Source organism: Pomacea canaliculata, linkage group LG5 (genome assembly GCF_003073045.1).
Source record: "Pomacea canaliculata isolate SZHN2017 linkage group LG5, ASM307304v1, whole genome shotgun sequence".
Classification (NCBI taxonomy): Eukaryota; Metazoa; Mollusca; class Gastropoda; order Architaenioglossa; family Ampullariidae; genus Pomacea; species Pomacea canaliculata.
The window spans coordinates 2,542,190-2,566,605 of record NC_037594.1 but is presented as its reverse complement, the minus strand read 5'-3'; the positions used below and the strand labels follow the sequence as shown (position 1 = coordinate 2,566,605).

At 46.3% G+C, this 24,416-nt stretch overlaps 1 protein-coding gene across 7 annotated transcripts in view; it reads left to right on the top strand.

Moving 5' to 3' along the window:
- Nucleotides 1-24,416, top strand: part of LOC112565022 (nucleolysin TIAR-like) — a 105,138-nt gene that overhangs the window by 73,469 nt on the left and 7,253 nt on the right. For 3 of the 7 annotated variants that reach the window (XM_025240240.1, XM_025240244.1, XM_025240245.1), the window contains 8 exons: nt 4,443-4,518; nt 13,365-13,470; nt 14,422-14,517; nt 16,244-16,328; nt 16,510-16,639; nt 16,802-16,992; nt 17,285-17,379; nt 22,864-22,911. In XM_025240240.1, the coding sequence (XP_025096025.1) occupies nt 4,443-4,518; nt 13,365-13,470; nt 14,422-14,517; nt 16,244-16,328; nt 16,510-16,639; nt 16,802-16,992; nt 17,285-17,379; nt 22,864-22,911 (827 nt within the window). Of the gene's footprint in view, nt 1-4,442; nt 4,519-13,364; nt 13,471-14,421; nt 14,518-16,243; nt 16,329-16,509; nt 16,640-16,801; nt 16,993-17,284; nt 17,380-20,554; nt 20,632-22,863; nt 22,912-24,416 lie in introns of all 7 variants that reach the window. The other 4 variants (XR_003099322.1, XM_025240241.1, XM_025240242.1 and 1 more) reach the window with 4 other exon arrangements.

The window sequence follows — 24,416 nt, the reverse complement described above, 5'->3', positions numbered from 1 at the left end:
TGAATGGTGCTATAGAGGCATGCAAATGAAATTAACCTTTTTGCACCTGTTGTCATAATTTGTTTCCCTTCTTCCTTTTTTGTCGAATAAAACAGTATTATAAATGCTGGTGTCGTGTGAGTGGCTTTGTGTAGGTAATGCTGAACTTAAATATTAATTAAATTTTTTATATATGTACCTCTCTCGGTCGCCGTCAGTTCACCTCCCTCCCTTTCTGTCTGACACTCGAACCCACCATCCTCCACTTTTTGCTCGTCTGTTATTGCTCACTGTAGCATCTGTCACATTTCTCATTAATGCCTTTATGTAAACTGTTGTGGTCAACGTTGGTCTAACGCATGTCTTTATTTATTTTAACTTCAAAACCGTTTGACTGTACTTTGTATAGTTTTCGTTGCAGGACGATTGCTTTATTTCTTACCATCATTAGTCCTTAATCACTATTTTTCTCTTCCCTACATTCTCGATGATTTTTAGTAACTTTTTTTGTACTTCTGAAAAAAATCCTTAAGCATGACTTTGTAGACATTAAAAAATCATTTTTATAACACCATCTGTATACTTGCAGCAGTGCTTTTACTTCTAGCGTGTTCGTCCTTTTATTATTTGTAGCTTTTATTTTTATTCTTTGGATTTTTCAAATTTTTTTTTTCCTTTCTTCGTAAATTTTGACATTCTTATTTTTGCAAATGTAAACCCCCACTTTCAAGGTGTAAATGTCCAGATTTGTTTTTTCTTGGCTGTAGAGGCTGTAGGGACAGAGTGCACTAGTAACCAATTATTTCATGTCGTTTTCACCTTTAGACCTGCGAGGTTAATGTGAGGCTTAACGAATAGTAGAGGATATCGGAGAACTCACATGTTTTTTAAATCTTATAGCAAGCGACTGTGATTTTTAAAATTAGGGGCTTGTTAAGTGTTCCTGTGTGCCAATTAACGGACAGCAAACCACCAAAACGTTTATTGACGGTGCTGCAGTGGTGCACTTGCGTTTCTGCCCTCCCCTTGTGTAGTTGGCTTGTGTCTGTAGATATCTATAAATATGTTTTAATACAGAGTTTCAGTAAAGCCTCTAAAAGGTTATGATCCCCAGTTTTTTTAGGCACCGACCGAGGTCTGGCACTGTCTTGGATGCAATCTGTGTTACAGAGATTGGGGTGTCGCCTTTGACGACAGAAGGGGCAGAGAGGCCCGAGTTGCTGCCCCCTGTGCGCCTGCGCAGAAATGACGCTGTAGCCTTTTGCAGCTGAATCTGTGACTGTCATTTTGCTGCAGCTTGTTTCCTCCTCACCCGGTCAGACGATTTTCTGCGATTCGGTCTGCAGTAATCGCGGATTGCTTTGATCGTGCTTTGAATGACTACACATGCACTGGCAATAACCTGGCAGATTAATAGGCTCCCAAGCCAACACTCTTTCCCCCCACACCCATCCACCCCGCCTGCAACCCTGCCCACTGCTCTACCACATTGGTAAGCTACAGCCCCGACTTCTAGAACTAGTTTCAAAAGGTTGCTTGCGACAATCGATGTATTTGCTGTATTAAGAGATTTCGCTCCATACGGCACGCCTCTCATATCCACCACTCGTCAAGAGCGCGCGTGCGCACCCCCACACACACTAGCACACGCTGCCGAAATGGAGATGGAGGACGTTGTCATGGAAGAGCCAGCCTCGTGAAGAAGAGGCGAAGCAGGAAAACGGTGACCGGCTCCTGGAGCGGCAAGCATGGCGGAAGTTGTTGCAAGGTCTGGAGGAGAGCGAGGAGGACAAGATAAAGTGGCTGCCGCTCGGGGTCGCCTGTTCCATCGTGTTAAGAGCGTCGTGAGAACGGGTTATAAATTGCCGCTTCCTGCTGCTGCCGCAACCCAACTTCGGGCTCGGGTATAGATGGGAATAATTATGTGATTAATCGCGCCGCATTACACCTAGCAGCGCGCAGCGGGTCTCTGGGACGGCCATGGGGTTGTGTGGAAACGAAACGGAGTGATGACTTTTGTTGTCCTTACGGGCCCCACCACCATCGGCACGTTTCGTGTAGTGGATATGCACGAATTCCATTTTTACTGGTCGGCACGCGATCCGTTTGTGACCTGCATCACGCCCAGCGTCCAGCTAGGGTTCCAGCGCTTACCCGCCATCACCATCATCTCCCAGCCAAACTCCACCCACACCCGACCCTTTCCAGTGTGGAGGCATGCTGATTTAAGTACCCTATCCCTTTCAAAATCTCTTCCCCTGTGTTTAATGATTCCTGGGTCACTTAAAGGGACGTTTTTTTCCTTTTAATTTTATTTGCTTTAGGATTTGGTTACGGATTTAGAGCTTCTCCCCTTTTTATGTGAAGTTGTTGGTGAACAATGGCTGGTTTTTGTATTTAACACCAATCCACTTGTTCTCGTCAGAAACAACAATTAATCATTTTGTAATTCTTTCTTTTAATAGCAAACAAACCTTGTTTCGAGCAATTTAACTCGAAAGGTGCTTTAGAAATTTGCCAGTAGGTGACATGTAATAGCATTAGCTTTATGTAGGCAATGATCAGACAAGATTGTGTTTTAATTGATGATCAGTCGATACAAGACCTGCACATCGTGTTAAGTTTACATTGAAGACGAACAGAGCTTATATGCGCAGTATGTGGAGAAAAACGAAAGCATTTTAACGTTAACCCTATCGCCTAAGTTCACAGGTTTGCTTGGTAAGACGACACACGACTTTTGTGCAAGTTGGCCAAGTAGATAGCTTGATAATTAGAAGTAATAATGTTCATATTATGCCATGCCGTTATCACTACTTTTAAATTATTAGACTTATCATTATTTGTTATTGCCACTATTGCAAGTATAATTCATCAACAATACTATGTTTATTGTTAATAACAGCTTGCACCTGTATGTGAATACGTGACATACTGTCGCTGTTTCTCACGAATAGTTTTGTAACCCACCTTGCGCCCTGATGTCGAAAACGGACAACAATAATAAAATCGGTGTGTGCGTCGTTGTGCGCGAGTGTCTTGGTGCATGCCGTATGACTTCCCCCCACCTTTGTAGTGCTGCACGGTAACCTTTAACCACTCCCCCCCCCCAAAAAAAAAAAACTTCTCTCTGATACATTTGCATTGTTGCGCGGCAGCCTTCACCGCCGGGTGCGCGTGCGTATATGCATGCAGTTGTGTGTTTGCGTGAGGAAGCACGTCCAGGTCGGTGCACAAGTAATAGAATTGTGGTTTTTTTTTTAAAGTAGGGGGAGGCAGTATGGAATGTGAAAGTCAGAAGTGGGTGGAACGGAACAAAAAACAGATTAAAGGACTTTTCGCCAAGTAGCCAAGGGAAGTTATTGCTGTAAACATCAGAATGAAAGTATATCGGTCCCAGCGGTGTGATACGAAATTTCAGCCTTTCATTTTCCTCGCTATGCACACGTGCGTTACTCTGTTTTTGTCGGCTACATTATTGAGGCATTACTAGGAATAACGTAAGTGATTGTTGTCAGGACTGTACCGAAGGGCGTAAACAACATGCGGGACCTGCTCCATCATGACTGCTTGTTGTGAGGTTTGGTCAGTAGCCAGGCTGGGAGGGACGGGCCTCCATATGAGGGCGAGCCAGTGAGGCCCCGCACCGCCAGGTCGCCAGCACTGACGGGCAGCTCGCCAGGAACCCAGGACCAGACAGCGGAGCTGCAAGTTCGGAACACTGCTCCCGAGAGAACACTTCCCCTTCAGAATACTTCCTGAGAGAACACCTCCCCTCTCGTTGTGAACACTTCTCCCGAGAGCCGCGGCCTCGCTGTCGTTGGCCTGGTCTTTGTTTCACGCAGCAGCTGACTGTCGGGGGACACGTCCCACCTCCACTCCTTCTGCTTGCTACTCCCCCACTTCATTCGTCCCTGGCTAAACAAGCTCACCCTGCCACCCTCTCCTCGCCGCAGTCACTCCCGTTTCAGCGTTTCTGGAGGAAGGTGATGATTTTTCTTCCCCAAATTTTTTTTCCTGTTTGGCGGTTGTGTGTGTGGAGAGGGGGGATGTTGGCGTGCGAACGTCATGATGGAAGAGAAAGCGGAACTGAGCCACAGTGCCGGCCGCCTCAAGGCAGATGCGCGTTCTTCTGCACTCAGTGGTCGGCTTCCGGTCAGGTTGTGGCTCCCTCATTTCCCCCTCCATCCCTTTCCCCATTCCCCTGCTCGGCGTGCCTTGCTTTGATGCGTGGGGCTGTCCGTGCGGTGGGATTGTTGGTATGCCTCCTTGGTTAAATTTGATTGATACCCGAGAAAAATCAATGACAACTAAATGAAGTTGACTGTAGCTGGGTTCTGTCAATTACCAGGGTAGGGTAGAGGCCAGAAAAGGGGGGAGGGGAGAGGACGGTTTTGAAGTAACCTTTTTGTGTTTTGTTTTGTTCTCTTTTTCAAATTCCCTTCATCTGCCTTGTGTTGCAGGGACTGTAAGATCATCCGAGATCCACAAACGCTGAAATCCAAAGGCTACGGATTCGTGTCCTTCATCCAGAAAGTGGTGAGTATGGCGCAACATTGTGTTATAAGCTAGAGTGGTAAGGTGTATCGAGATGTGCTGTTCCCTTCTTGCTAAATCCAGGCCATGAAAGTATCTTTGTGCGCTCATCGGTGAAGCAGACACTGGAAGCAACCGCTACAACGCTTGATGAAGTCCCCGAGCTTAATGTTGGGATTAGCTACTTTATCGGTGTCCGCGCAGCGATACTCCTACGATTGTCGCTGTAGTTGGCGGTGTGTTTCCTTGATCGTCACTGCTGGGGTGGGATGGTTCAAAGAATATTTGGACGTGATACAGCATCTTAGCCACCCCACCCCCTGCCTGCTTTGTACGTGGGCGGTCGTCTGACCGTACTGTAATGTACAGCCAACATTTGTGTCAGAATTTTAACTTTCCCCCTCTCTTACTTCCCCCCATTCAAACTCCACGAGTGGCTGCCCAACACACACGGGTGCTTAGCTTGTTGTTCAGTTCACATGGCGTAGCTAAATAAAGTTTTTACATGGACATTGCATCTCACCATCTCCACTACCCCATCGGAAAGTGTACGCGATTGATAAATAGTCGAAGGGTTGGAAGGAGACTCCCATCCGTAGCCCACCATCGAGCTTCGCTTCCGGTAGAATGTACATTAAACGACCCCAAGGAGCGATTAACGGAGATTATTTAAAATGTCCAGAGAGCATTCAGCCAGGTAGAAAGATAACCGCAGATACGGCTGACAGTCTCGTATAGGTTTCATAGCTAATCCAGCGCCGGAAGTACGGAATAACTAATACACGTGTGTATGATTTCCCTCCCAAAACTTCAAGCTCCCTTTTCCATCCATTTACCTGTCGTCGTCAACTGTGGCGATGACTGATTGCCCGAAACTGTAATGCTCTACTTCAGGTTTTTAGAGACTAATTTGTTTGATGATTCTTAATGCTTGTGGCCTTTCCCTAAAGTTGTAGTAACCTACATAGAATATTACGCTTGATTGTAAACCATTTGTGTCTAGTTACTGTTGGGAGCTTTTTATCTCAACATCTACCCTTAATTCCACCCGTTACGCATGCGTTTTGGTTACACATTCTTTGCGCTCTCCCCCACGTGTTCACTTGTGGGAGTGATATATATATATTGAGATGCTACTCTCCACCACCCTTCATCAAGGATGCCCTTTCTAAAACCGGTACAAATCCCCGACTAGCAGGCTGCTGGTCCTCATCACAACACGGTGAACGCTTGGTCTACGTGTTCTTTCAGCTGCTACAAGACACTGTTCACCATTCGGCTTGATTAACCAGCCGTGTTTGGTCCGCCTAACCCCTCCTCTCCCACAAATCTCATTTCCCCCACCCAAGATTGAAATTGAGTGGACGAAGGCGCGCAGAACGTTTGAGCAGCGTTAGGAGGGGGATTGGTTTCATCCAGTTTTTGTTGTCTCAATACCTTGAAGCAGATTGGAGGAATGGAAGGAGGGAGGGTGCGGCGGAGGTTGACGTCATTACCATCGGTAACGTTATCGCCGTCGCATTACAGCGCAGAGCTGAGGTTTTGCTGTGCTGCGGTCGAGTCTTGAAGTTCGGGCCATGCTTTCGGAATGCTGCGTCTTTGAAAGGAGACAGTGACCTCGCCGCTAGGACTCCCTGCCATTCCGGGTCATACTTTTCTAAGTAAATAATCCTCTCCACTTCACTCCACCAATCCGCTTGACGTCACATGATGTCATGCCTTGCAAGTAGGAATTCTTTCACAACTGTCAACTGGTGGAGTCAGCAGCCCTGGGGTGGCGCGAGACCGAGACAGAGGCTGCTATGAAGAGAGAGGGAGGAGGCTGAGGAGAAAGTTGCAGGCGCTCGGGGGGCTGAAGGCTCTGCGTGACAGTCGCCAGTGTGGCGGCCGGACTGATTGCTCCCGTGAGAGACGTCCCGCTTGACAAAGGCTCGACCGCTGGGGTCTTGTGGCACCGGCCTGTCAGCGCTCCGGCACGCGCACAATATCCCACCACATCCATGAATCCATTTTGTTGCGCGTGCGCATGCATGCTCTCCCACCCTTCTTCCTCTCCCTCGTCGGAATGGGGTGGGTGGCTGGGGTTAATTTTGGGGGAATTGTATGCACGTAAAACAATAACGACGCATTTTGGGCTAGCTAGCAAGCGGATGTCAGTGGCTACGTGTGGGAAATGGGTGGTGATGATGGAGGAGGCTGGCCAGCGGCATTTACCTGGCTGCTGCACCAGCCACTGCCCATCTGCTTTGGTGCACATAACATTGTGCCGGCCTGAGCATTTCTGCACAGCAACACTCACAGAGAGAAGGCAGGTGGTGCTCAAGGCTGCGCAGGTGGAAAACGATTTCGTGTATTCAAATTAAAGGAATGACATCTGGGACCCGTTAATGAAGTCCCTTGATGAGCGGGCTGAGCGAGACTGGTCCCCACTCACTGGTATTTCTGGTGCGCTTCGTGTCGTCAAGCGACAGAACACATTCTAATGACAGCAGGTGTTCACGCGTGTGACTGTCCCGACTTGTTGATTTGCCTGGGACAGAGTAAGTGCTTTGCAGTAACTTTCATAAAGTTGCAAGGTTCTTGAAATTTGACCCTTTGTTATTCCATGTGCACATAGGACTTTTGTCCGTCCATGAATAAATGAAAATGGTGTCGAGCCCCAGGCCACCGTACGGGTCTTGCGGTCAGATGGCGGAAGACTAGCGGCGTCTGAAGGGAAATGGTAAAGTGGAGACACCAGACGCCTGGAGTTGTCGCGCGGCAGCACCATGCAGTTCTCGGGTTATCTCCCGGGATCCTCCTGCAGCGTGCCAGGCTAATCGCACCGGACAAGCAAGGCCTTTGGCTCGCTGCTGACGTCGGTCCCCATGCGTGCAGTAACCGCGGTATCCAGCCGGCATCCTCACCCTTCCTCCCACACCCCCTAACTGTACTGCTCTTGCTGCTCCTAAACTCTTTTGTGCTAAGCATATTTACGTACTCCCTTACATTACAAATGGTTGTGTTGTTTCCTGGGGATAGAGTGTGAGCAGTTTTCGTTGTCCGCATTGTGTGGAGTTTGCAGGATATGATCGATGCGGATTCTTTTGTGTCCGCGGTTTTTAATTAAAAAGTGTTCATCGATGTTGGGGGGGGGGGGGGGTATTGTTATTTAAATGCGAGCATCGAACGGCAGGTAACATCGAACATCCCCTGCAGGCTGGTGACAATCATGCTGAATGCACCAACACCTGTCGTGTTGTTCCGTTATCGGCGCTGGTCGTCCGTGTCCATCTACTGGCTTGCTAATGGTTTGCCTGACTGCCTCGTGGTGCGCTGCTGCAGGGTGGGGAGGGTCTTGATAAAGATAGTGTGCGGGGGAGCGAGGTGGGGTCAAGATGGATTTCAAGGGGTCGGAAAGGGAGAAAATGGCAACATCGCATCAATGCACCCCATTTTGTTTTTCTCTCTCTTTTACCCCTCTCGTATATTTTTTATATATATCTTTAGAAACATAATCGAATAGCTGCTTGTCCTGCGAGTAGACATCAGGGCATTGATACATAATTGAAGAACGCCCAGCAGACATATATTTAGTGACCAGAATTGTGGGGAATAGAGGAAGGGGAAAAGGACGGTAGGTTATTAAAATTTACAGATGAAGCGGAAGAGAACAAGACAGTTTGGGTGGAGGAGCGGAGTGTTGAGGTTAAAGGACTCTGTGGTGGTAGTGGTGTGTCGGATGATGGTTTTCTAGATACAAGGTGGTATTCCCCTAGAGTACTAATTGTGCGGGAAAGAACTGTAGGACATTTCCCCCCATCGAGGTCAATAGACTGCGTGTTTCTTGGACACTTCATTAACCCAGTCTTGCCTGGACAGAGACCACCAGCCACAATCATACTTGAGCGGAAAGAAGGGAACAGATTCGTTGGGAATATTTGACAGCGACTACACTTTGCGCGAGGGATTCTTGGTTTGATTCGTGTGATTAAAATTTCATGTTCACACTTTCCCATACTCGTTTTGAACTGAACATGTTCGGTTAAGAAGACTTATTTTGACACACACACACCGGATCCAAATCATGCTGTGGTCAGTATGCATTTCTTCCTCATCCTTTTGTAAACAGCGTTTTAGGGCAATTCCATATAGTGCCCACACCAGCAATATAAATAGGTAAATACATATACACGTTGAAATAATTGCTTTCCAAATCACACAATAGATACATACAAATTCTCAGCAACAGTAGATAAGAACACCTGAGGCCAGTACAGAATCACGGCCAGCAGAGTTGATCAACTAAATGCTGCAAGATGGCTGCTTTAAATGGCTTTTATACACAGGTGTGAATTTATATGACTATATGACGGTCACTCTTTCGGTTAGTGCCAGTTTATCAAACAAAAGGCATGAGAGAGAGAGAGATTTTCGGTAGGTGCGCTAGTTTTCTGTCATTCTACGATTCCGCTGTAATCACTGTCTGTGTGTAGGGGAGGGTCGTGCTGGCGCCTTCACTGCCCAGAGCCAACATGGCGGTCCGGCTGATAAAGGGATGCGCCGACAAGAGTTTAAAATGCATGTTGCAGTATTTTCTGAAAGAAGTCATCTTTTCATAGTCGACATTTGTGGCGACGTGGGCATGCCAGCAGACTTAAGTAAGCAGCCCTTTGACCCACCGCCCAGAAATTGGGTGGGTGAGCGGGTGGCTCGTGATGACAGGATGTGGTATGGAAGACGAAACGACTAAGTGCGCAAAAAGAATCGTGCAGCAACAGTCGCAGTAAATGGGATGGATGAGTAGAGATGTCGCCGGGTAATATGCCACCCCCAACCCCTCGATAACTCTCGTCTGGGTGCTGAGAGTTTATTGATCCCTGTGTGCTTAGATTCTAAGACTTGCAGCCATGCTAGAGGAGAGAAGGATTTGGGCGAAAGAGGGGGATGCTGCTTGAAAGGTGAGAATACGTCGGTTTCTTGCCAAAGTCTTAATGGGTTATCAGGGGTGGGGGTAGAGGTTGGAAAAGCGGCGAGCATCAGGCCATGTTGGCGATTTAATTCGTTCATCTCTCTCCTCCAGCTCGCCACTCCCCACACACACACCCACCCACAAAATGTCACTGCACGAGACTCACCATATTTGCTCGGCAACCGCTGGGACGAACGATCAGGTATTGGTGGAGAGTTGGGGAGGGGGAGTCGAGAGCGTGTGGGGGGAAGGCAACGGACACTGGGCGAGTTATGTCGGCGTCGGCGAGCGAGCAATTTGGTCTAATTTCCCGCGCGCATCAAATGCGTTGCGTTTGTCCGTCTCTTTGATAGAGCGCTCCAAATGGTTCTCGTGCCTCGTTTTGGCCCTGAAATGTCGTTTCTTGTGCCGATGTAACCACCGCTTGCAGCCACCACCACCATTATACTCCCACCTCCATTGCTCAACTCTCCGCGCCTAACAGCCTGACGAATACCTGTCCATATTGTTTTAGACCATCGACTGTTGTTTATTATAAAAAGCCTTTTTGTTGCATGCATTAACTTTTTTTCTCCCGCTCCTTAGCTTAATAACTGTACTACAGTTGCTAGAGAACCAAGTGGGGTGTCGTCGGTAGGGAAAGTTTTGGTAGTTCTGTTACTGGCGTGGCCTGGGAATGGGGGAACATCAGCAAATCCTCGTGCGCTCATTGTCGTCAAAAGCCAACTCGTCCTAAAGTGCATGCACCACTGCTGGCGCTGTGGAGTGACGAGATTTCGATACTTCTTTGTATTGTGTGTAAACAGCTAACAGAGCGGGTGAAAGAATGCGTCTTTATCATTGCAGCGTTGCCTAGCAACACTGCCGCAATGACTGCAGCACTAAAGCTAAGGGGGAGGAGAGGCGGGATGCTCAACTGGTGAATATGAAACAATCGCATTAAGGATAGAAAGAACAAGCGGAAGTTAAAGGCACTCACGGGTGCTCACTGCTCTTCACAAAACGTGCCGAAAGTGATTAAAACTTCTGGCATTGAAAGCCGTGCTGAAAACACACCGCTAATCAGGGAGACGCAATTAAGCTACAAATTAGATCATTGGCACTTCTTCCTGCTTGCCAGCTATTTCCTCATCCGCCCGGTTTTTCTCCCTCCCCTTTCCCTTCTGCACCTCCCACCACCACCACCGCATCGGAACGCGCCACACCCGCTCCGCTGGTTCCGTCGAGCCTTACTACCTCTCCCCCTCCCCTCCATCCAGTAAAACTAATCATTAGATCATTATTGCTAATGTGTGTCCGTCGGTATTGTCTGACGGAGTCTGGAGTCTCCGTGAAGCCCCTGCTGGTACTGGTGGTAATGAGAGAAAATTCGCTGAAACTTGCAGCGCTAGCACCACGTGACTCGCGAATAAAAAACACTGCGTAATTTCATTTGTGAAACAAAAGTCCGCCTCCTCAGTCACGGCCAGCTCGCGTCTCTCGCGGGCTTGCCCACCCGCTTTTATATCTGCTGCACTTTTTCTTCTTTCGCGCGACAGTTCCTGTGTTCAACCAAGTTTTTACTTACTTTTTACATTAAAGGTTTAAGTTTTTGTGTCCTTTCCGTCTCCCCGTGGCATAGAGCCTGTTTGTGCTGGTGTGTTGCCAGCGTCATCTCTTGCCGCTAACCGCCACCCCGCCATCTCTTCCCCTCCCTGTATCTCCCCTCCCGGGTCTCCATCTGTTTGTGTATGAATGCTTGCGTGCGGCTTTGTTCATGGAAACAAGTGCCGCATAGCTGAATGGGTGCATGGTTGCTGGGTACGGCAACTAATCCACAAGAGAGTAAAAATCGCGGTGGTTTCCGAGTACAGTTGCAACACCAACAGTCTCAGCCCGTCCTTGCAGCCTGGGCTGACCGGGCAACTTGTTTAGCGGGTGCGGCCATACGTTGTCTGTCTTGGGAGGAAGACGCCGACCAGAAAGTCGGGCACGGGGGTGAGGAGACCGCTTTTAAATATCGATTCTTAGGGGCAGGTGGAGCGAGACAGGAGAGAGGGAGCGATCGAAAGAAACGTTAAGAAAGCCAGAAAAACTGGTTGTGGAAAAATATTCGCTCTGCGAGAAGTGATCTTTCTTGGTTGTCGTGGAGATGGGGGGAAAAGGTCTTGGCGGAGAAGTGTTATTGAGCAAGTCCTTGGGGATTGTATTGTTCGGGCCGCACAACATTAAAATTCGGATCTTAATCATGCAGTCGTACTTAAGCTTTTTCTGCAAGGTTTCAGCGTCGTGCTACCCGGACTTAACTTTCCCGTTGATAATTAAAGGCGTTCGGCGTTAACTCCGCCGTACTTGAGCCGCAGCCATCGCAATCTAGGTTTTTTTTTTTCTTTCTGTCTTTCTTTCTTTTTATTTTTTTGGAGGGAGGGGAAGAGGTTTGAAGGAGAGCAGGGGCGCTTCACACAGAACGTGGCTTGAGTACCGCGATGGCCAGGTGTCACGTGTCCAGATCCTTGAAGACGATAAGGACGATTGTGAGGGAGGCAACTGCCGGGGTGCCGAGTGACCAGCTTAATTCTGTTCTTGCCTTCTTACCTGCAGAACTCTAGGCGCTCGGCAGTGCTTTTCTGGACAGGATTTATCCAGCACCATGCCTTTTAGCACGGAATGCAGGCACCTTGTAGCTAGCTCCTTTATAGGTTTATTTCTTTATTTTGTGGGGGAAGGGGCACCTGTCTCAATTTCCTCTGCATTCGAATATATTTGGGCTTTACACCGGCGTCTCATTGTCGCCTTGAACAGAGAGCATCGATTGACGGCGTGTTGAATGGAAGGCACACAGCCGTATATTACTAGATGAAGTAATAGAATGAATGTCGGAGGTACGTAGACAGGAGATTACGTGCCTCAGTGGATAATGTCTTTAATATCGATTGTCTGAGGTTACGGTCGGGCCGTCATAAACTTGTAAGTGCTTCCCAATGAAACCTTTCTTTTGGCGGTGTTAGTAGGCAGCAGGAGGATCCGGCCCCGAGCCTATCTCAGTGCATGGCCTTGGTGTGAACACGTGGGTTGGGTACCTCTAGTCACCTTGCTGCTATGGTCAGGTCCGGTACCCCGGCACATCTACATCCACTAAGATCAACAGCCAAGAAGGCCGCCCTGTCATCTGAGAAGGGTTTTAATGCTAATTCTAGCAATAGAAGGCCGGATCTGCTCGTGTGGGTTTAAAGAACTTGTCTGAGGCTGTGGACTTCAAACTGTTCGCTCTTCCATGTCGACCGTGACGTCAGTGCAGGGCAGCAGCTCTCCATGTCTGGCCTTCGCCAAGGGGTCGGGCTGGAGGGCAAGATGGTGGAGAATCAAGTGACCGTCTGGCGGGAGGAGAAGGCGGCTGTATATGTTCACAAAAATCACTCAGGCTGCGGAAATTGGAGGCGGCGAGTGGGGTGCACGCGATCAAAGCGAAGTGCGGTGGCTGGGGAGGGAGCGGGTGGGTGCGTGGGCACCTGTGTCATGACCTGCCCGTCAGTTGCAGGAGATCAGTAAGTTTGGATCTGGACGGTGGTCCTCACGTTTGTCTCTGTGTGGCGCCTTCTCTTCCATTATTCTGCATCCATTTTAGTTTCTTAACACTTTGTTGTATGAGCTCTGTTCATAACTGGCACTGATCTACATATGTTTTTTTTCTTAAATATATGAACGTACTCTTGGTGCTAGCTTGGCAGTGCAAGATAGAGTATATGTAGTGGAACAATTAATCCGAAAGACGTGTATGCTAGCAGCTTTCTAGTCCGTTTCAGAAATTACTGAAATGTATTTTTGTTTTGTTTCTCAGATACCATTAGTATTGTTATGATGACGACAGTGGCCTGATTTAATCTTGATAATCATCATGCTTTTCTTGTTCTTTGTGCAGGACGCTGAAACAGCCATCAACAATATGAACGGACAGTGGCTAGGGTCACGACCGATCCGGACAAACTGGGCCACGCGAAAACCGCCAGCTCCAACTCCGAAAGAAAGTAGGTCGCAAGTCAGAACGTATGTGATCGTGCGTTTGCCTGTTTGTCTGTTGAAAAAATGAAAAACGAAAGAGCTTGCAGCCTAGACAGTCACAAACCCTTACGGCAGTAATATTGGGAGGTAGTGTGTGTGCACACAGTCACTGTTCTCCGCTGTCTCGTCTTGCCCATTTGTGGTCCTCATCGGCCTGGCATTGATGGAGACATCCTCTCCCCCATCCCACCCTACCGACACACGGGGACTGTGAACACCGCCGGGAGTTGGGTTTGAGAAAAATGCCACAAAGCCCGCTGGCGATGGAACGGATTTGGTCGTGCCCGGGGATCGAGGCTGTCGAGGGAGACCACCCCGGCTCTGAGCTTTGATGCATAAGCCTATTTAAAGACTGTCTTTACTACATTCAGGGCTTCCTAGCAGAAAATTGCACAGAAATGTCTCCACGACGGCTGTGGCCTATAGTTAATAGTATTCATGTCCACTTTTTCCAAACGGTAAAGGTTTTGTGTGTGTGTGTGGCTTGGCAGAAAGCAGGGATTGATAAGTTTTGTAATACAGTGCTTTTTGCCGTCGAAACGAGAACTTGACTTCTATATAATTGTTACTGATGAGTTAATACCATTTCTGTCGCAGTGGCGTACACGTCAACCTGTTTTATTAGAATAGGATTTTATAGCCTCGAGGCTTCAGGCATTTTTTTAATGTGCTTGATGTATTTGCTGGTTTTCTTCGGGTATTCCGGTTTTCTCCACCCTGTTTATATACGCGTGTGTGTGTGTGTGAAAGAAAGTTTGAATGATGGTGAATGAATTTGTAAGACGCTTTTAATACTTACTGATGAATGGCGAGCTTGTGCTATAAGCCTGCATTTATTATTATTTGGAGATTAAGTGAGAAGACCCTGATTTTGAGGGCTAAGATATCGATACTGACAGTCGTGTTGTCTTCTACAGCAGGTGTAAAGCAGTTGTCCTATGAGGAAGTCTACAACCAGAGCAGCCCTACAAACTGTACCGTGTACTGTGGGGGCGTCACCAACGGACTGACAGGTCAGCATGCAGGAGTGGTGGTGGTGGTGGTAATCTTGAAAACGTAGATTTATTGTGCACATTTCTGTTAGACTTGTGCACTCCATCCTGTGCATGTAGGTCATTATCGTTGGTACGGAATAGTTTTTTTTTCTCTTTATATGGAGATGAGACTGAGCTTTTGTTTTGTTTTTAATTTGGCTCACAAGTAAAACCATTCCTTTTAATTTCATGAACGACAACTGTGGAGATCGCATTAGAGGAAGAACCTGGCAACATAAGTGCATTGCCACTAACAGCAATTTCACTTGATTGTTGTTGCATTAAAAAGGCAAAGGATTTCAATTTACGCTGGCGTGCCCAGGAGGGGAAGATGTCGGGCGGTTTCATTTTACCACAGTGGGCAGCTATGTGGCGACACGAACCATGCCCTCGTTCTCGCATGCGCAGGCCCTTCGCCGCGACCCTCCATCCCCATACTAACACCCCACCCCGGCTAGGGGATGGGAATGCGTCGTTTAGTTTGTTGCTGGCTGAAAGGGGGAGAAGGATGAGGCTTAGCTCCACCTGCAGCATCGTTGTTTAACTGCAAGAGAAGGGTGTTTCTAGCTAGAATTGAATTTCTTTTGAGATCTTCCCCACGGTTTTAAATCCTGTAACTCCACGGAAGTGAGTGAATTAAATGTGAGGTGCAGAATTAGCTATGTTACTTGCCAAGTGTAGGTCATTGCGTGCCACTAGTCTCATTAAAGAATCCTGCATCGTGGAGTGTCTGAAAAGCTACTTACCTGCGGGTTAACAGAATCCACCATGCACAGACTTGGTTGTAGAAAGCTCTGATCATAGTGTGCTGCAGAAAATTGACAACCAAGCATTCCAGGAACACGAACCCACCTTAAATGAAGTGGTGGGCCAAGAAGGGAAGAAGGAAATATTCCTTCCGGGACAAGGAAGCGACTTGTAAGGTTTTCGAAAATAAAAATGACATGTTAAATCCAAATTGACGTATGAAGACAAAGTTGTTTCAATACTCTGTTTCTCCGGGTTATTAATTATTCAGAAGATTAGAGCTGGGCTCCATCATAACTGGTTTTTGGTGTAGCAAGAAGCACAGCTGTAGTGAAAGAGGTTTGTTTTCATGGTAGAGGCGGTGTGTGCGTGCGGGTGCGCACGTTTTCGGGATGGGGGTGAAGGTAATCGAATAGGTGAATGCTTCCCCTTTTAACCCACGCACGCTTAGTTTAGGGTTCTGGTAGAATTCAAACTTATTGTAGTGAGGGGTTGCATACATATGTAAAAACTGGTTAACAATTGGATATATCTTGGACAAGAGGTATCTGAAAATGCCATTATTTTGGAAAGTAAGAACTATATATAATAGTGCATTCTGCCTGTTGCAACATTATTGTATATGCTGTTTAAGAGGGCGGCCCGGTTAGTGCATACCACCAGTAAGTGAGGATTAGCTTGTCTCGGGCACTCTGTTTCTTCAGTCATAGAGAGAGCATCAGTCTTCTTCATAGATGTCCAGCTTGTGACAGTAATAATTCTTTTACTGCAGGTGTATTATCTTGTTAACAAAGACATTTTACTCGTCTGCTAAGGTGGCTAGTAGCGCATTTTTTTGCAGATTATAATTTACTTTATCTGGTCATTTGTTTCTATAGGTGTTCAGCTTGGTAGTGTGTAGGTGGGGATTTGTTAATACCTTCAACACACTCTAAAAACACTTACTTTGTTTTTGCAGAGGATGCCATCCGTGAAGCATTCAAGCGGTTTGGAACTATTCAGGAAATACGTGTGTTCAAAGACAAAGGCTACGCTTTTATCAGGTAACTGGATTGGATAAGGAAAAGGCCGTCGTTGCCCAATGTTTAATGGCTGTTTGTCCACATTGTAAGCGTGAGCTCCAATCTTTGCTAAATAAGAACAAAACAATAAATTGTGCAAAAAGGGAATATTTGTCACTAAGATTTTGCCAGAGTTTAAACTACTATACAATTATTTTCACAGATTTGCAACAAAGGAGGCAGCGACCACAGCAATCTGCCAAGTCCATGGTACTACTATATTGGATCAGACTGTCAAGTGCTCTTGGGGCAAAGAGTCTAATGACCCCAGTCAGACCCCACAGCCTGCGGTTGTAAGTCTTACCATATGTTCCTTTCTTTTTCTAGCTCTCGTTCTCTTTCGGTCTCTGTACTTAATCATGTTTGCATCTAGGCACCCCTTTTAATTTAGTATTTACTGGCTTTTACACTACTCGACAATAATGTCTTATGTGGCTATTTCCTTGTGTTTTCAGCAGCAGGCTTCTTTGGGCGCCCAGCCATACGGGCAGTTCTACAACATGGGTGCTGCCACCTACTGGAATGGTGCCTACCCCAGCACCTATGGCACCATGGGGCCTGCTGCCGCTCAGGGTCAGTACCTGCAGGCGGGTGGAATGGGGCAGTGGCAGCCAACCTACCCTAGCAACTATCAGGCGGCTTACGGGTGAGATTTCATGTCTATTTCCCGCAAATTTGTTTAGACCAATTGTTTGGAAGTGCAGTTTAGAGCTGGTCAAAATCTTTCTCAACTGAACACCATATATCAGGAATACATAGGTTGTCGCTGTCGCAGGAGTAACATTACTACGCTTCAAATGTGTCAATCTATTCTTTTCCCTCACTGTAGTTTTTGTAGATTTTGTTTGATTAAAACCAATTGCACATGTAATTGGATGTTGGGCATGTCAGGTACTACCTGTTTCTTATAGCTGACTGTACAGTATTGTCTTGTACAGGAGTGTCAACATGCAGTGGGGTCAGGTGCCGCTCCAGCCCAGCCAACAGCAGTTCAGCCAGCAGCAGGGACTTGTCGCCTACCCCATGCAGCAGGGTGAGATTGACATTTGCGCCCGTGCCACGATCTAGATCAGTGAGATGACGTCCCCTTCCTTCAGACAGGCTGGCGCTGGCTTCCTTAGTTTTTGTTGCCTTTTTTGTGTGTTTAATCTCCTGTGTACTTTGGCTCCCAGTCCATGCTTAGTAGCTTACCATGGACGCAGCGTCAGCCTGTCCTGTGCCATTCCCACCACCACAACCTGTTCTCTGTCCCCCATAGCCACCTGTCAGCGAAGCTTTTTTTTTTTAAAAAAATAATAATTTTACATACATAGATCCCATCCCAAACTGAGAACCTGGACTGTCGTCCACAGTTAGTTTTTCACTAGTTTTCTTTCTCAATTTTTAACAGTTTTTTGCGTGGAGGGCTTCTGTTCACAAATTTTTTAAATTCAATTTTTGCTTTACCTGCTTGAATGAATTTTAAAATTCCTCCTGCCTTTGTTATGCCAGTAGTGAGCTGGGTGGTGTCAGGTTCTGCGAACGTTTAAGTAGTGGTCTGTTTCACAATACTGGGTTAAAATAAGGTAAATGATTATACAGCTGTGATCAGCTCCTGACCTCGCCTACTTTTGGTTTTTGAACAGGAAAGATCCTAGTTTTCAGGCTTACTATTATCATTTTAAAAAAAGTCTTTCTTTTGTTGCCCGTGACCCGTTCTTGAAGAAAAAGTGTATAAAGTAGTTATTGCAAGAGCAGTTGATAAGGGGCGCGGTAGACGATAACTTGTGACTTGGGCGGCAGGGCTGCTGGGATTGTTACCGGGGTGTTTTAGGTAGCTTTGAGGATTTTCATCAATAACCCGTTTTAGCTACATTTACTCTGAAGCATGGATATATATGAACTACTGAAACAGAGGTATGTAAAAGTGCGGGTCTTGTCAGTAATATTGTTCGAAGTCAGTAGTTAATACCTGTAAGCTCCCGCAATAGATCATAGGCTGTGTGAGTGTAATCAGACGGTACAGTCAGCTCCTATCAGTAAATTATGACATACTCAAAAGTTTTCAAGCTAAAGGTCAAGACTCTTTTTTTTTAATCGGAGCTATAGCCTTAAAGATTTTTGCTTTCGGATTTTTTTTTTTTTTTTATTGTCTTGTGTAATATTTCCCCTCCACATTTCATTGCAAAACCAACCAATAACCATAATAGTAATATTTTTGTATAGGACAGAAGTTGTAGATTGATTTGTATGGAGAAACGGCCCATACTGTTGTCAGACCCAGGAAAGGATAGAGGAGTGCAGCTCAGTCATGATCTTTTTTCTGTGAAAACACTAAATAGTAGTAGGGCTACCAAAGGGACTTGGATTCAGAAAGCCAAGTACCACTAGGGGATTAAGCGCAAAGGCAAATGCTGTTTTTATTTTTGTTTTTTTGAGAGAACACATTTTGTCAGAATGAATTTTGAGACCCAAATTTACTAGTTGCGTATGTCGGCGAAGATTCTGTATAATGTCTTTTGGGAATATCCTCTTGTGACGGGAAGCCGCCAAAGGCTGGATGGAAGCAACCTTTTGGAAGGGTGGTCCGTTGGCGTTATGGTTAGCGCCGGTCTTATATACAGTGAGGATTGGCAGTCCTTTGTTCAGAACTCGTCTCGGGCAGACTGTTCTTTCTCTTCATGTGGTATCTGCTTACAGGGCTGGATGCTTGGCCATGATAGCCTTACTTTCTGGCTCCCCGAGCTTTTGAAATAGTGTTACTGTGAGGAAGCAGCGAATATTTGAGGATTGGGGAGCACTTGCCTTATGCCTCTGTCCTTAATAGGGCACATTGTCATATATGTGACTGGTAGATGTTTAAGCGTATTTATAAAATATATACCTATAATGAAGGTAATCGTGGAGTCCTGATTAAGAATGCCTGAGAACAGTTGCTGCCTGAATGAATATATCACATTGTGATCTTCTGGGGAAGAAATGTACTCTCGTGAAGAGTCTTGGTGAGGAGAGACTGGAGCAGAAAGTAGGAGGCGGGGCAGTGGGAGGGTTTGTGAAGACTGGCGGATGGACACACCGAGACTGCCATCGCATAGATCGCTGGCACGACAGGGAGAGGAGGCGGGTCTGCAAACCTCGCTGATCAGGTTTGGATTCCGTTGTGCTGATTGAATTAGCCTAGTGGTCAAGCGAACGCCGCCCGTCCACCCCTTCCCCCCTCTTGTCGCCATAGTTTTGTTTCTGTCCGCGGAGGTGAATAGGTGTATGGCATCACGGCGTCGGTGATGGCTAGTTGTGGTCACCCAGTGTTCCCTTTCTTTCTTGGCTAGCAAGCCTCGGTGCTGAGCCTGATTTGTTCACTGGCTTGCATCTGGCTTTTCTCTCCCCGAGTAGTTGTGGCGGGCGTGCTCTGTCAGCTGGAGCGCCTTCGCGAAGGGAACTTCGCTGGTCCCGCGGTACTTGCGAGATTCACTCTTTGCTGTCTCCATTTGCTGTCTCCTATCCTTCCCTTCCTTCAGCGACATCGAGGGCATGTGACGTTGGTTTTATGCGCGGTGCATGTTTTGATTCCTGCTTGCATCACTTGAATATAGACGTTCGATGAGTGCTGTCCATGTCTTGCCCTCACCTTTCAAGGCTGGAAAGTTTGTCCTTTTCGATGAGTGCTCTGCCTTGTTCAATCTTGCGACAGTGCATTCCGACCTCGCACGCTGCACGCACACATTCACCACATCCTGTTTTAGACACTTTTTGCTGGCATACTTCAGTCAGTCACACACCTAACATTCGTGCCGCAACTCCCAGGCATCTCTAGGGTGAGAGTAGGGAGGATGATGATCCATCAATAAACGGAGATTTTTGTGTATTTATAGAAGAAAAAAACCCAGTAAAATATACACCGACTGTAGAGCTTGGTCATTCTGGAAAGTTGCCCTGCAAAAACAGTATTGATAGCTTTGAGTGTGACTTCCAACATCGCCCTCAGATTGTTTTGAATGGTGTGTGTTCTGAACGCTATTAGTGTAGACCATTTTAAACAATGATATGCATAAAAGTCTCCGAAAATTGAAAAGTGTAACACGAGCGTGCATAATTGTGTATGTATAAACAGCATCCTTTTTAATCCCTTCTTTCCTGTCGTGCAAATGTTTTTTTGTGATTTTGATTAATGATTGTTTTCAGGGCCTTTTTCACCCATGTCCTTCTGTTTGTTTTCTTTTTTCTTTTAGATGGCTCAGTTGAATATTAGCGTGTTGAAAGGGATTCCCCACACAAGGGCCACGGCCAAACGCGTTAAAGGCATTCTGTATGTATTACGTCAGAGGACGCGCGCACAACCATTGCCACTTCTCGCGTGTGTATGTGTGCGTGCGTGTGTGCGCGTGTCCATCTGTCCTTATGACACACACAACAAAAGACCATGCTATTCCATGCGTGTGCTGTGCAGTGCCTAATCTTTGCATCTTTTGACTTGTGGTGTGGGTGCAGTATTGTGCAAACCTGTATCCTATGTATCCTGATAGCCTTGTTCAGTCGTTTAACACATGTCTGTATAACCTCACCGGTCGTAGCCAGTCGCCCTCGTGTATTTTCCAGCAGTCTGTCTCACACTGTATGGCCATTGGGTGTTTAAACTCCACACTTTCCTTCGCAGGGAGCGCTCAGTGACAGACAATGTGTATGCGTTCTGGTCAAGGTGGACTGCTATCTCTTTGCCTTGCAGTGTGCAGACACTGTTGTTGTAGCAGTGCAGCAAGCCTGCAGTTGATGCTGTGTCTGTAGAGCAAATATTTAAATGTATCAGCTTTCGTAGTGCTCTTAAAAATATATTCTTAATGTTCTTTTATATAAGTCAGAACGTAGACAACAACTAGTCTTCACAACTAAGTAGGAAGGGGCATGCTACTTAACAGTTTGAATATCTTGCTAGAGCACATGGAAAAATACTTAGCAGAATCATAAATGTTCGTGTAGCAATTACAGGACAAAGCAAATACGCTCTCTGCATAATGTTAGATTTTAAAAAATGTTAGGTCCTTAGCGATTTGTGCTAGGTGGAAGTTTTAGGCAAAGGTAGGCCACCCCGAAGATTAGCTAGCGGTTATAAAGGGGAAGGGCATGGTTCTACTGAAACGGCGGCAGTAGATAGGTTCTACCCGCCATTCTCTTCCCAGCCCCATCACCTGTCGTAATTTACAGACCCACTTGTAGCATCATCCCCTTATTTGATTATTACCCGGCGTTGGATACCAAGCGCCACCCGCCTCCCTCCCTCACCTGTTTTCAACCTCCCTCGCTCACTGATTTGGACTGGCATAGGGCCTTGCTTTTTCTTATCATTGTGTTTTGTGTGCAGGATGCGAATGAACTTTTCTTTGTGTGCATGAGCGCGTGCAAATTTGTTTTCTTAGTCTGCTACCACTGGTGTGATCTTGACACGTGCATGACGGTGTGTATTTAACTATCACTTGTATGCATCGAGCAGTCGCAACTACTAAACTAGTGACTATCTGCATCGTCGTGTTCTGTATGTGTCTTGCTGCTATGGAACGTTCAGTAAACGTTTGAGCAGGTCACATCTTTTGAAAGTGGCTTTATCTCTTTGGACTAACTTGACTGACTGCCCTCTTTATGTAATAATATGTAGTCTTGAGGCTTGTGTGCATGGACTTAACGTGAAGAAAAACATCAGGAGACTGACTGACATTCTTTAGCAGAATACTCTGTAGCAGTGTTTGTCGTGGAAGTGGTGCGTGAGGAACAGACAGGCAGACATAACGAAAGGGAAATGCCACTTGTGGAAGTTGAAGCAGCAGAGTATTGCTTAGAAGTTGTGCAGTCCCAGCTGATGCCAATATTTCTGCACACGTTACATATTCAAAAATTGTGAAGCCTAAAAGTTAGCTGCAGAGATCATTTTCGGACATACAGAAGTTTCATCAGTTTTAGCTCTTGCTTGTCATGTGTGCACTTACTTATTCTGGTCACCTTTTTCATGTTTTTCTTATTTATATTTCACTCACACAAAGTTACTTACCTTATTATTTACTTTAGGTACTTGCACGAGACGTAAGCTAATGTGTTAACTACAAATGACTGAACAGAGGAGTGAAACTTGTATGTTCGCGGCGTCAAACATGAAAAACTTGCAGCCATTGAGTAGTGTGTAGGCATCGAGCAATGTCTGGAAACTAAGACGATGCGTGTCCAGGAGATTTCTAGTGGCGATCACAGCAAACATGTGGTCAGGGGCTCAGCCATTGAGACATCGTATCGCTCGCCAAGAGCAGACCACGTGAGCAGCAGCAGCAACTTGTAGTCCTGCGTGACACGCAGAGCTGGGACCTGTACAGATACAGCCGAGGACTGTTACCAACCATTTTGAGAGCAAATTGAGATTAAGAAAAAGGGGAAAGGGGGTCCATTTCATCACCTGGACTAACAGAATGTGAGGTGTACAGAGAGAACGAATGTGCGTTGAGCATGAGTAGTGACGGTAAGCTAGTCGTGCGACTGACCTAAACGTTTGGCATGTTAGAGGGACGCACGGCGTCGGCCAGAAGACCACGTGACGCGGGCAGGAGAGGTAAGCTGAACGTGGCCACGTTGACGTTCTGCTAGGCCATTCTTTTTCTGCATGATTTGCTCTTGGTTAACTACCCTCTCTCCGCCTACACCCCGTCATGTTCTAACCCCAAGTGTTTTCATATTTCTGTTTCTTTGATGCAAAACATTGCAGCTTTTGCTTGTTTGGTATTTTATTGCTATTTCATGTGTGCGAGTTGGAGAGAATCCTATACTGAGCAAATATTACATCAATATTTAAATGCGTTTTTACGAAGCAGTGGCATCGTAAAACGCATGTTTTTTTTTTATATTCTTGTTATTTTCGTGCTGTTTGACCACAATTTTCTGCATGTTGTAATTCCAGTTTAAAATGCTTCCTCAGTCTTTTAAGCTAATCTTGCAAGCGTTTTTTTTTTTTCTTTTTAAGTTTTACTAGTTTTGATTTTAAATGTCTTTCTCGCCCACCCTTACTTTCTTAGGAGTTTGTTTTGCACGACCACTTTTATGTCATTTATCACAGTTAACTTATGTTGATAACTCTTCCTGTATATATGTTAAACGTTTTCTTGTCTTCAGTGCATGTGGGAATTTATTGAAGAACCAGATTGCCAATTAAGAACTTAACCATTGCCATTGTTTATTCTGTTTGGTTGTAGGAATTGAAAATGGTTTTTAGTTGAGTAACGGGGGCCATTTGTTGAACAAATGAGTTCTGATTAGTTGTCACTTCCCTATCTCCCCGTATCCACATCCCCCCCCCCCACCTTTTTTTTTAAATATCCGGCATAGTGCCCTTATCCAACGTTCGACAAATACTCATCTCTATTTTCAACGTCGGCCAAACGGTCCGTTTAAAATCATTTCTTTCTTGACACGTACGCCGTAGTGAGCAAGACCCAGACGGTCTGCTTTGTTCGATCCGTGCTTGAAGACCTCCTACGAGACAAAAGCTTAGTGCGCTGCTAGCTCCCCGCGTGGACAGTTCGCCGTCCACGTGCAGGTTTGAAGGACAGGTCCCGTGATCATCGGCGGGGGCTTAGGATTGTTCTCAACTGTTGCATTTTTCTTTTCTTTTGGGGTTTTTAAAGGTGCAGTTTAGTCGGGGTGTCCGCGTGAGCGTTTACTTCGGACGTTCTTGCGCCACAGATGTGGATGCAACGCTGATAGGTGCGAAGCCAATGAAATTTTAGTCTGACAAGGCCTCTGGTGCTTGCGTCTGCCGTAAAACCATCTCGTCCATGTAGTTGTCCACTTCGACCATTAGATCACCTCAACTTTGCGGTATACTTTGACAAGCCTTCACGGTCATCCTCCGCCATGCCTCTCCAGCGTGACGTTGCAAAACTTGCAGTCTTCCCGTCGTCCTTCGGTTTTTAGTCGCTGAAAGCTTTAAACGCAACCATCTTTAATGAAGAGCAATCGGTTTTTTTTTTTTTTACTGCCAGCAGAGGATTGTAGCATGATGGGAGGAGAAAAAAAATAAATATGCAACATAGTGCATGTACACTAAGCTATGTAGAGGCA